The sequence below is a fragment of the Canis lupus genome, chromosome 20 (genome assembly GCF_011100685.1).
Source record: "Canis lupus familiaris isolate Mischka breed German Shepherd chromosome 20, alternate assembly UU_Cfam_GSD_1.0, whole genome shotgun sequence".
In the NCBI taxonomy this organism is placed as follows: domain Eukaryota; kingdom Metazoa; phylum Chordata; class Mammalia; order Carnivora; family Canidae; genus Canis; species Canis lupus.
Window position 1 is genome coordinate 37,330,923 of NC_049241.1, and position 12,383 is coordinate 37,343,305.

At 49.1% G+C, this 12,383-nt stretch overlaps 1 protein-coding gene across 1 annotated transcript in view; it reads left to right on the forward strand.

Moving 5' to 3' along the window:
* The first annotated feature begins 3,401 nt into the window (after window positions 1-3,401).
* The window catches only part of LOC608110 (store-operated calcium entry regulator STIMATE), a 49,385-nt gene continuing 40,403 nt past the window's right edge, over window positions 3,402-12,383 (forward strand). Inside the window, exon 1 of the mRNA XM_038566182.1 lies at window positions 3,402-3,561. Coding sequence (XP_038422110.1) covers window positions 3,402-3,561 — 160 coding nt within the window. The remainder of the gene's footprint in view (window positions 3,562-12,383) is intronic.

Genomic DNA, 12,383 nt, shown 5'->3' on the forward strand with positions numbered 1-12,383 from the left:
TCAAAGCCCAGTCCACAGATCTGGTTCTAAGCCTTCTTACTTGGGGTTTCCTCTGTACTTGTTCCAGACCACATAGGTAATAGCCTCGTTTCTGAGGGCAGCCTTCAGGGTGAAGGTGGAGAAGGTGGTGGGCAGTAAATGCACAGATTTTCTTGCTTCTGGTGTTTCAGAACTCTTAGATTTTTCACAAGAACCAGCAAAACCAGGAGAGGGGGAATGGAGAAATAGGCCTAAAACTTCTTCCCCTTATATCTTTTCTGACTTACCATACTATTTCGGTCTGTCCTGGTGCTATGGCCTATCACAAAGGACTGTTTTAAAAGAGAAACAATCTACAGCCTTGGTGGACAAGTCCTCAACACCAGCAGTCAAGTGTGAACCCTGAGTCATAGGAAGCAAGAGTCTCTATTTGGGGGGACAAAGGATGACACTGCCTAGTGAGATGATGCCACTATTGCTGATGGGGGTGCCTGTTCTCAGGATGTGTGGAAACTCAGTCATGACAGGTTTCTACATGATTTAGTCAACCTAACTGCATTCCTCGCTTGGCAGAATGGAGGTTAGCAAATAGTGCTGGAAGGATGAGGATTTACCTTTGGAGTAAATCAAATCACGCAGCAGATGACTCAAGGACCCCCATACAAAGTTCAGACAAAGTTAAAACTGGACAGTTCCTTATCTCCTTTTGTAAGAAGGCTCTACGGAATTGTAGTTTGAATGCTTCTTTTGAGATTTTAAGTGCTCATTTCTTCTTCCTTTCTTCCCTTTTTTGGTTGAATATTCTCTAAAGACAATCAGAGGCCTGCCAGGGTGGGACTTCTGGCTGGTTCCAGCACTGTCCTTAGGCCTTTTTCTAATACTAACTTATTGGAACTGATGCACTTTGTTTATGCTTTTTTTTTTTTTTTTAAAGCTGCTTGTTTGGAATGAAACAAAATGCATATTGCATTGTATCCTTCCTGCTTGCTGTTCTTCTTTTAATTTTAAAAGTTATGCATTGAGGATAAAGTATAACTAAGGAGAAATATGCACAAGAATACCTATTAAAATAACTCCCATCAAGTTTGATGGGTATAACTTCAAGGGATTAAAAAATAATTATTTTGGATGAATATTTTGCGTGGGGTTTTTTGTAAATAAGAGTGTATAATAACTTGTGGTATATTATGACAGTTTTAAGTGGTTGTAAGAGAATTAAAACAGGTCTTAAGCTATGTTTAACTTCATTTGACAGCAAAGAAGACATCTTGGCCAGAGTAAATTCTTCAAAACTCTTTCCATTGGGGCCTCAGAATCATCTCTGAAGAGAGGAGAAAGTTCCTTTTTACTTCAAAAAAAATGAAACTTTCCAGAATTCTCCCCCCTCTCCTGCTGTCTGATCTTTACCCTTTGGATTTAGGTACTTTTGAATTGCATTTTAGGAAAGGTAGGAAGAGCAGAATATCCCCACAGCGACATTGCTCCTGGCATTGGGGAATCTGCCCTGATCTCGGAAGAATGCTTCTTGTTTGCCTACATTTGCCTTGGTACAGCAGCAACGGGCCTTAAGGATCCCTTCACATCTGGATGAGCAAAGCAGTGCTTTGCAAAAACTTCATTCTTCAGCTCTGTGTGCAACTTTCCTTAAGCTGCCTGTATCTACAAGCAATTAACAGTCTCCTTATACTCAGCCCACAATCTCTTCTGCTTTAAGTACATATCCTCTCGTTTGGTTCCCTCTGAACCCGAACTGTAACTGTTGAGCATCCCCATAAGACACCTTCTTAGACTTAAAGACAGTAATGCAATTTTCCCTTACCTATTTATTTTCTTAACCTGATTTTCTGTATTTTCCCATGGTCAATACTTGTGGAGAGTTTTAAATTTTATAAATTAAAATTCAGTTTAATTTAAAAAAGTGTTGCCATGTTCTCTGTGCCAGGCACTATGCTGGATTCATGGGTGAATTAAAAACCAGTTCCCACCCTCAAGAGGCTCATGCTCAGCTGTGAGAGAGAGAGATGTCTAATGTAGCAGTGTGAAACGTTGTAGTGGAGCAGTATACACCAGGTGATGTGGAAGCCCACTGGGGAGACGGAGGTCAGGCAGGCTCAAAGCACCAGTAGTGAGTTAGCGGTTCATTCAGTAGGGAAAGGGGAACAGTAGTATATGCAGCTAGAATGCCATTTATGACACACAGAGGTGCAAAGCGCATTGTAAGAGAAGGGCTAGAGAATTGGCTCTCGGGAGCCAATACCATTTTTGTTCTCTGGATAATCAGGCTGATATTCCTGTTAACCCATAAAGCTTTTGTATGGCATTTAGCCTTTTTGTTGGAATTCCTTGGTGGCTGTCCTTTGGGGGAAATTTCCCTAAATACGTATTTATTCCACAAATTGTAGTGCAGTGTCTACTGGAATAATACCATGCATACACTGTCATTAAGTGGATGCAGCAGGAAGGCTAGGGACTGGAGAGCACCAATAGGAGGTGTCTGGACAAGAGCCACAGGGGCTGGGAGGGCAGATGGGAGAATAGGGACTAACCCCTAGTAGAGGTAGAGAGCTGGTTCCAAGGAGTCAAAGGGTTCAGGTGGGAGTAAAAGTGCATGGTGGAGGGGGATGTTAGAGACACTGGCAGTTGCCAACAATTGGACTTTATGAAGCACGTTCAAAATGGACGAGATGGGGCTAGGTTCACGTTTTCAGTATAAACCTTGCATATTTCTAAAAGACGGCGACTGGATTAAAGCGATCATTTACATAATGTTTAGGGAAGAAAAATCGACTCGGGCCTGATTGACGAATCTAAAATGAGCTTTTGGATACAATATTCGTTCCAACAAGGAAAGTAGAAGGACGCCAAACGTCTGGATTAGAAGGAATATGCCTGTGTGCAGAGTCTTGTTTTCCTCACCGCCTCCTGCAGAATAATCTAGGCTGCTTGCTGAAAATGCGGATTATCCTGCCCTGCTTGCCTCAGAACTACTGAGTCGGAATCTGAGGGTGGACCCCAGGCGTATTTTTAATAAATCCTGCAGGACATGAAGTCTTCATCTTAGAAAGGAAAAGCATTTAGGCGTCCCGGCCCGGAGCTCAGGGTCCCGGCGCCCACCTGCTCCGCTCTACCTGTGGCCGGGTCGCACGGCCCCGCCCCCGCCCCCGCCCCCGCCCCCGCCCGGAGCCCCGCCCAGGGGCGGGGCGAGCGGGAGCGGCCGAGCCCCGCCCCCGCGCCCGGCCGAGCCAATCAGGCGCCGCGGTCTCGGACGTCGGGTTACGCGCGGCGGCGAGTGGGCCGCGGGGCGGAGGCACCGGCTCCCGGCTCGGACTCCCGGCCTCGAGCTCGGCGGCGCGGCCCCCGCAGGCAGCGAGGCCGGGCGGGCGGGTGGCCGCGGCGCCCCGCGCCCCTCCGCCGGGCCCGCCATGCAGGGCGCCGCCGGGAACGCGAGCCGCGGGCTGCCGGGCGGGCCGGCCTCCACCGTCGCGTCCGGGGCGGGCCGCTGCGAGAGCGGCGCGCTCATGCACAGTTTCGGCATCTTCCTGCAGGGGCTGCTCGGCGTCGTGGCCTTCAGCACGTTGATGCGTGAGTCCCGGACCCCGCCGCCCCACAGGCCCTGTGCGCCCCCCGGCCCCGGCCCCCGGCCCCGCAGGCCCGGCCCCGCCTCGCGGAGCCTCCTGCCGGAAGAGCCGAGGCCTGGGGCCCCGGGCCGGTCGGCGGGGGCGGGGGCGGGGGGGCCTCCTGGCCGCGAGCGCGGGCCGGGCGTTCCCGGACGGGTCCTGAGCCCCTCGCCCGGTTCCGGCGGCCTCCTGCCCTACAGCCCACACTCGCCGCTCCTCCGGGAGAACTGCCCGGGACTCGCCCCCTGCTACCCTGTCATCGCAGATTCAGGCCACCGCACTTTCCAGCCTGGGGCCCGGAACCCTCAGCTGGAACAATCCTTTGTGCCTCCTCACGGAGTCTCCTCCTGCCCGCCCCTTCACACTTTGAACCCGCATCCCTAAATCCCCGGTCTGACGCTGGGCTTTTTCCTGCCTCTTCACTCCGCGAAGATCGGCACCTCCCCTCGGCTTTTAAATCCCTCTACTTTGCAATACCTGGATCGTAAGGCCATGCGTCGGGTTCCCGGTACTACTTCCTCCTGCCCCGCCCCCCCCCTGCTTTCTCCCAGCTTTATTTTCTGTTTTGGTTGGAGCAGGACCCACGTGTCCTCCTTCCCCTCCTTTCTTCCTGAACTGGTCCACCTGTTCCATCTCTGTCCCAGGCTTTCCTAAATAAGTTGCACCTCAAGCCTCGCCTCCCCTGGCTGTTACCCTGCCCTTCCCACCCCATTACTTGTATTTCAAGTTTCCTTCCTTTGCATGAGACTCAGACAACCTAGTGGCTTAATGGAGAAGGCAACTCAGAGGGTTTGGGGAGACAGCAGAATCCCTGTGCTAAGCTCTTCCCCCCCACCCCCCCAGGAGCCCTTTCTTGAGAGTTTCCTGCTGGAGAAGACAGCCCCAGATGGCCTTTCTGGAAAACTGGAAGTTTCACCCTGTTGCAATGTGTGCCATGCGTCGTGGGGTTGTGTTAATTGGTGCACATCCTTCCCTTTATTACAGTGTCAGGAGGCTTCAGTTGGCTGTGGGCCTGGGAGTGCCCCTGCGATCGCATTTTGGGGGAGGAAGGGTTATAACCATCCGTACAGAGGCGTTATTAATTCCAAAATGACTGGTTCTCAGAACTTCCCCATAGTGCTCACATGGGCAGAGTGGAAAGTTTCTGCAGAAAAGTAGCTCCTTAGCCTCAGGAACGGATGCTGCAGCTGTGGGCATTTGTCTTGTTGGGTGGGGCTGCTGGGGTCACAGTGTTGCCTGTTAGAACACCAGGCTTGTTTGAGTGAATTATCCCAGGCTTCGGATAACCCCGAAGAGGCTGTTCTTGGATTCCACTTTCTTCTGGTTGCCTGGCCTTGATAAATCTCACCACAAGTGTCCAACTGTATATGTATGCCACCTTTTCTTTCCTTTTTAGTCTCTACTTGCCTTACTGTTTTCCCAGCTGAACAAATGCCCACTTGTTCCCACAGTAATAATTTGTGACGACGTAGCCAAAATCAGCTGCTGACTTGGGAGCATGAACTGTACGTGTGTGTTTCCAAGACATTGTGTGTGGGTCTCCACTCCCGTCCCACTTCTGTCTCCTACAGCTGGCCTTCCTTCCTCTCTGAAGGAACCACAGTCTTACCTTGTATTTTGTTCCCTGACTTAAGATTTCCTCGCCCAGCTCTGCCTCTTTCCGTGGTTTGATTGCTGCTGGTGGCCTGGTGTATTCCTGAGGGCTTGATACTCATGGATCAGAGAGGGAGATGCGGTTTTAACGGGGCAGAGTTGCTCGCTGCCGAGAAGTGTGCCGGGTTGTCTGTGTTCAGAGTGACGGCTCTGGAGTCTTCAGGGACACACTCACTTTGCTTAATCTTCCGTGTGAGCACATGGGCAAACCCCGCTGTGGTTGGTGCTTTCTGTATGCAAAGATCAGACTACAGAGTGGCCTTTTGCTCAGTGTAAGTCTAGACATGGAGGGAGCTTGTGGATGGGCACCGGTTCCTGGGACAGTGATGAGGAGGAGTGACAGAGAGAAGGGGTGGCAACAACCGTGTCTGCCTTGCTTACCTCTTAAACTTGTCATGGGGACGAGGAGGGAATCTCTCAGGGCTGCAGTTAAGTTCTGCTGTGACTCTGCTGGGGACGAGTGAAGGGGTTGGTGGTGCTCTCAGGAAGTGCCTCTGAGCAGTTTGGTTTGCCTGGGCTTTGTCCTCCCGGACACAGCATCGATTCCCCGGGGAGGCAGAGCTGCTGGCAAGAGTGCCAGACCCCCAGGACAAGTGTCCACCTTGCTGCCCCTGAGGGACTCCTCAGTTTAAGATGAGACCACTTCATCTTTCATCAGTTCCAGTGTTTTCTTTGCCGAGTATATTTTAAATAGCAGTCCCCTCTCCTGAGCTGTTTAAATTAACAGGCTCTACCCTCTTTGGGGTCACAGTCTTTTCTCTCCTGGGTGCTTTTGTCCCCCTCAGTGATGGGCTCGTTGGCTGTCTTCTCTGACACTTCTCCAGTTCTTTGGGGAGGTCCTGCTCAATTTTCCTGTCAGACCAGCTCTGGGGAGGATTTTGATTCTCACAAGGATTTTGATTCTCACAAGGATTTCTCATCCTGGTGCTAGACTCTGTATGGGGATTTTCAGACAGTCTCAGCCCAGACGGTCCAGAGTTAAGAATGCCAGGTGATGTATGTAGCCTGTATTCACGCTGCAGACGTACACGGCTTGTACCGGTCACCATCCACAGGCATGTCTCAGTGTCGGCTAAGACATGTCGGCGTATCTCACGCTGCCCTCAGTGGCTCCACCTGAGCTACCTGCTCGGTACTTGAGGAAAGCTGAACACCCTCAGAGGCAAGCTTATAAAGAGATTTCCCAATCTGGGTTCTCTGGGACATCATCGAGAAGCATTGGTGTCTGAGTAGAACACAGTGCTTTCAACGAGGGGGCTTGTCATGACCCACCTGCTCAACCGTTCGTCTTGCTCTGGTAGCTTTATCTCTAGTCTGTGACTCGATGAAGTCACTCAGACCAGAGTCACAGCAGAACAGAGCTCAGCAGGCCAGGAGCTAGCATACTGTTGCACAGTGGCGCTGTGGCCCAGCTGTCAGCCAGAGGTCAGTGTCAGCCAGTGTGTATGTTGGCATTTGGGAGTGTTGACTCTCGGGATGTGTGATGCCCAGCAAACACAAGCCTCCTTCACCATGCACAAAGTTCTGGGCCGAAGTATAGACGGAATTGGTTTTTAACACAACCAGTGTTTTGAGAGCTTGGATAAGCCTACCTGCCTATTTCTGTGTTACAGATCTGGGGACTACTAGCCAGTTGGGAGAGGGTGTCAGTGTTTTATAGAAACACTGCCAGCATTGAGAAACGATAGTTTTCCTTGAGACCCAGAGTAATATCACAAACCAGTCTGCCCAGCTTTGTAATCTTAATCTCATACAGGAGTCCCTGGTGTTTTGTCACATGGTGAACTGGCCTTCCTTTGTGTTCTGTAGGCACAGAGACCTACTGGGACCACCCTCCCTGGTATCCCCTCTTCCCACCCTATCCCAGTCTTTATCTTACGAAATGTCAAACATACAGGAAAGATGAAAAATAATACAGTGAGTACAATATTAGCTCTCCACCTAGATTCAGAAATTGTGTTTTGTGTTTTGCCACATTTGTGTGTGCCCCCCTCTCTCTCTCTATATATATATATGTATATATGTATATATATATATATATATATATATTTTTTTTTTTTTTTTTTTGCCAAGCCATTTGAAGATAATTTTTTACTCCTGAAAACTTCAATTGAGTCTCCTTAGAGTAAGGACAATCTTCTACATAATCAGAGTTTCACGGTCATGCCTAAGGAAATTTATAACTCCCCAGTATCACCTAACAGCCAGTTCATAGCACACTTCCCCACATGTCACAAGTCTCTCAGCAGTTTTTCAAAACTGTGAGCCAGCCAAGGTCCACACAGTTGTGTTTTGAAGTCATTTTTACTGTAGAAAAATCTCACCCTATACGCACCTTTTTTTTCTTCTTTTTTTAATGACAGCCGTTTTTGAAGAGTGCTGGCCAGTTGTTGTGTGTGGTGTCCCATGTTCTGGAGTTGTCTGAGTGTTTCCTTGTTGTGGTGTTTGAGCTGCTTCACTGACCCCTGTGTTACCTGAGTTTGGCCTGGAGGAATTTTTTTTTTATTATTTTTTTAAGGATTTTATTTATTCATGAGACAAAGAGAGGCAGAGACACAGGCAGAGGGAGAAGCAGGCTCCGTGCAGTGAGCCCGATGCAGGACTCGATCCCAGGTCTCCAGGATCACGCCTTAGGCGGAAGGCAAGTGTTCAACTGCTGAGCCACCCAGGGATCCCCTGGAGGAGGTTTTAGATTCAAGTAACCTTTTTTTTTTTTTACAGCAAGAACACTCTATAGGCAGTGCTGTGTGCTTCATATTACATTGTGCCAGGAAGCGCATGACATGAGGCAGTCCTGCTATTTAGTAATCGTAGGGTCGATTACTTGGTGGAGGGGTGAGGTCCCTGGATCTCTCCCTTGTAAAAGGTATGTTTTCCCCTTTGCAATGAATAAATGATCTCTGTGATGGTGATACTTTGAGATCATGTGAATATCCTGTTCCTCAGTAACTTTTCCCTCAGTGGTTACTTGGTAATATAATGGAACATAGTGATGGCCGGAGTGGCGCTAGAGCTCAGGAGAGAAGGCCCCTGTCTCTGGGCCGGGCACCCAACACTCACTCAATAAACGTCAATTTCCTTTGCTCCCTCCAGAGTGCCAGCCGAGGCAAAGGCAGAAGAACATCTTTTTTTTCTGTCCCAGGCTGGTATTGTGCCCACAGGGAAAAGGAGCGCGGCCAACATTATCGTGGCAGCTGGTTAGGAATCTTTATTTTTAGAAAGTTTTCAGGGTTTCTGAACACTGATTTATCTAGTAGCATGTATCCATGATAGTGATCTCCTTTATTTATAGTAAAACTTAATTAATTTGGAGTAAAATCAGGGCCAGAGGGAGTTGTCTGAATTGGAGGACAGTCTGAGTTGTAGAATAATTTAATGAAATGCATTTTTTAGCCTTTTAAATACCTCTGTCAAGCGTTGCCCTATAGGGGCCTATCAAGCCTCCACTGCTTTAATGATCTGTTTAAAATCCTTTGCAATTAGTATAATATTTGCATGAAGATGAAGTCTCTTTGAAGGAATTTTACAGGTGATTAAAAATAGCAGGATCCCTGGCTCTGGAACCAATCTGACCTGGCTTCCATTTCTGCTTCTGCCTCACTGTGCCCTTGAGCAGCCTACCTGATATTTCCCGAAGGTTCTCTTTGCTCTCCAGTAGGATGGAAATGCTAACTTTCCTGGGACTGTGGGGATTAGGAAGAACGTCTGTAAGGAAGCCACATTAGTATCAGACGGATGTTAGGCCCTCCGTAAGGGGCATGGGTGAAATCATCCTCATTGTGGTTACAGTATTTGCATTATGAGAGTCCATTGAAGAGCATTTCACAAGTGCTTGAGTAACTTGTTTTCTGAATCAGGTTAAACATTTCTCCTGCTATCTTGTTGGCACATCTTTACCTCTCGCCCTCTTTTCATAGACTGCATACTAGTAGAAAACTTGAACACAACCAGCACTGGTGCTGGTAAAATCCAAATTAGCATGTAGAGGTGATGCTCTCCTTCCTTCCTTCTCCTACCCCTGACCTGTGTTTTCACCTGCAGAGTCTCACGCGGACCTTGAGAGGGCAGCGGGTAGACTGGGGTGGCTTGGTTACAGGTGATTAATCTGGGTCCCGTGGAGGCGAGTAGGGGCGCTGGCCCCGAGAGCCGGTGTCTTTCCTGAAGCGTGCTCTGTACCGATTTCCCATTGTACTGGTTCTTGTTCCCGGCACTTGATGTACTTCCCAGGCACCCTGGAAGGAACAAGGATAGCGAACAACATCCTGTTAGTAGGTGTAGAGCTGAAATGTAAGCCAGGTCCAGCTAAGCCCCTTCTCCTGACTCCTGCCTGCCTTCTTTGGGCCCCTTTCCGCACACGTGCACTTTGTGAGGACCCTACCCCCTGGCTACTTCACCTCATTTTTTCCAGCTTAAACTACTCTGATTTTCTTTCTTAATAATTCTTTTTTATGTCCAAAGTGGTATCTGGAACTTCAGACTGTTTTATGGCTATTGATATCATGAAACTATGCATTTGAAGTGACTTACCAGTCATTTTGTGCATATATGAGTGACCTCTGAGGTTTGCTTTCCCAGTCTAGGCTTTGTGCAGGTTCTCCCTGGCTGTGTGAGGGTGGCGACCCTACCTGGGGACTAAGCCATCTGGGGCACTGGGGACGGAGTACAGCTGAGTCCATTCAGTAACTGGTGAGGAGGGCTCTTTCGGGTTACCTGCTGGTTTTCACAAAATTTGTTTCCCTGGTGCTGCAGGGAGTGTAGTTAATAACCTCAAGTTAGGGAGAAACTTGAAGTTATCCTTTCCCTCATGTATGTGTGGAAGTGGTCTGTGAGCCTCTCAACTTGCTCCACTACTGGGAAGTTTTCCATCTAACCCAAACTTTTTCAACTTGGCACTGTTGGCATTTGGGGCCAGATAGTTCTTTGCTGCGGGTGCTGTCCTGTGCATTGTTGGGTGTTTAGCAGCACCCCTGGCCTCTACCCACTAGATGTCAGATCTGCCCCCCTCCCTCGGGCTGAGACAGATAAAAATGTCTCCAGACACTGCCCAGTCCCTGTTGAGAACTGCCTTTATTCAGTTTGGAGGTCACTCAGTGAACTCTCAGGGGGAGCCCTAGAGAACAGATATGGTCAGTATGTGGTCCCTGAAGGATGAGAACAGTGCCCTGGCAGGGCTTGTTAAGGGCCTGGGTGCTGCATTGACATGGACCTGCTGAGACCTGCACCTGGTCCTCCAGGGGCTCTTGGCTGGAATGGGCTGTAGCCTGGACAGTGCGGAGGTGATCGTGGAAGCCTGGATGGGAAGGGTGAGGGGTTCTGGTTGCGGCCAGGGAAGTGTCCATGGGGAAGCCTTCTGTGAGCACAGCACCGGGAGTGGAAGCAACTCAAAGGGGACATGGAATGGTGAGAGCCAAGGCCCAGAGGAGGTTGTGAGCAGGGCCATCATCCTGGGGGCTGGAGAGCATGCGACAGAAGCTTCTAGACAGCCTTCCTGTTCAGTGTAGGCCTCTTTTCCTACAGCTTGCGCTTAAAAAGGAAGATGAGTTAAATTATTGGGGCGCAGATCAGGTTCTGCTTTACCCTGTGCTCCATTTGGATTATTTCCCTGAGAAGGTTTCCTTTGAAGCAGCTTTTTTTTTTTTTTTTTAAGATTTTATTACTTTATTCATGAGAGACACACACACAGAGAGAGAGAGAGAGAGAGAGGGGCAGAGACACAGGCAGAGGGAGAAGCATTCTCCATGCAGGGAGCCTGATATGGGACTCAATCCTGGGACTCCAGGATCACACCCTGGGCTGAAAGGAGGCGCTCAACCGCTGAACCACCCAGGTGTCCCTCCTTTGAAGCAGCTTTATCACATCCCTTGTGGATCTTAGGGGGTCCGTTCCCCCCCACCCCCACCCCGGAATAGACTGTCCAGCTCCTGAGACATTGCTTTTAGCTAGTAAACAAAGCAGCTCATTATTGCTAATTAGCTTTCACTGGTGGCCCATCACATTACACATGGGTATAGAGGAGGCAGGGATGCTTCCAGCCTCAATTCTGGACAGCTGCTGGAGGTGGCCACAAGACTGCTGCCGGGGTGGTGAGCGCGGTCCCAGGCTTTGATGGGCTTGGGCTCTGCTAAAGAACATCTCTTATGAGAAAACCAGGTGTCAGCATATCCTAGAAATCCTGTACCTACCACAGGATTGTCAACCACTGAAATCACTTTTGTGCCTATGATGAAAAGACTTCTAACTTGAGTTACTGCAACCCTATCTTAGCGTCTGACACACCCTCCCACATTTCCTTTGATTTCGTGTCCCCTTCATCCTAAAGGGTGTGTTATGCCGCTGTCAGGCCACACTTGAGCCGCTTTGTATGAGGCTGGGCCTTACTTGGGGTGTGCTTTCATGGGGGGGCCGTGGAGTGGCACACAGGATAGGGGAAGTAGGATCACTTGGCTGGCTGGGGCACTCAACCATTGTTTTTCTTTTTTTTTTTTTTTTTGGCTCTAACATTTCTTTGAAAGACTTGGTGTTGAGTATATGGCTTTTCCTATTCCCAGTCAGTGCTAGAAGTCAAGAGCTTTCATGCGTTGTCTTTAGTTTTCTCTTCCATGGACAAATTTGTATGCATAGTAGTTTAGGACACAAGCAGGACCAACCTTATATTTTTTTTATATGTTCACCTCTCTCAAAATGCTTTTCTCCATTCCCCACCCCCACCCCCAGCTTTTGTTCTAGACCCTGGGCTAGCTTCTTTTAAATTTTTTAAATTTTTTAAAGATTTAAAATTTATTTGAGAGAGAGCAAGAACAGGGAACCCAAGACGGGGCTTTATCCCAGGATCTGAGCATCCAGGGATCATGACCTGAGCTGAAGAGAGATGCTTAACTGACTGAGCCACCCAGGTGTCTCTCCTCTAACCTCTTAAGCTCATTAGTTTTCTTTATGAGCTTTTCCATTTTCTTAGAAGACATTTTCACTTAATAACATGGAAAATGATGTAGAGATGCTGGCATCGCTCCAGTTACATGATAAGCCCAAGATGCCATCCTGCAGGCAGGAGGTACACCGCCTCTTACCTTGAGGACTTGAGGGCCACGTGAGCATCTTGGCCAGGGTGCAGTCAGAGCATGAGAGCAGGTTTTC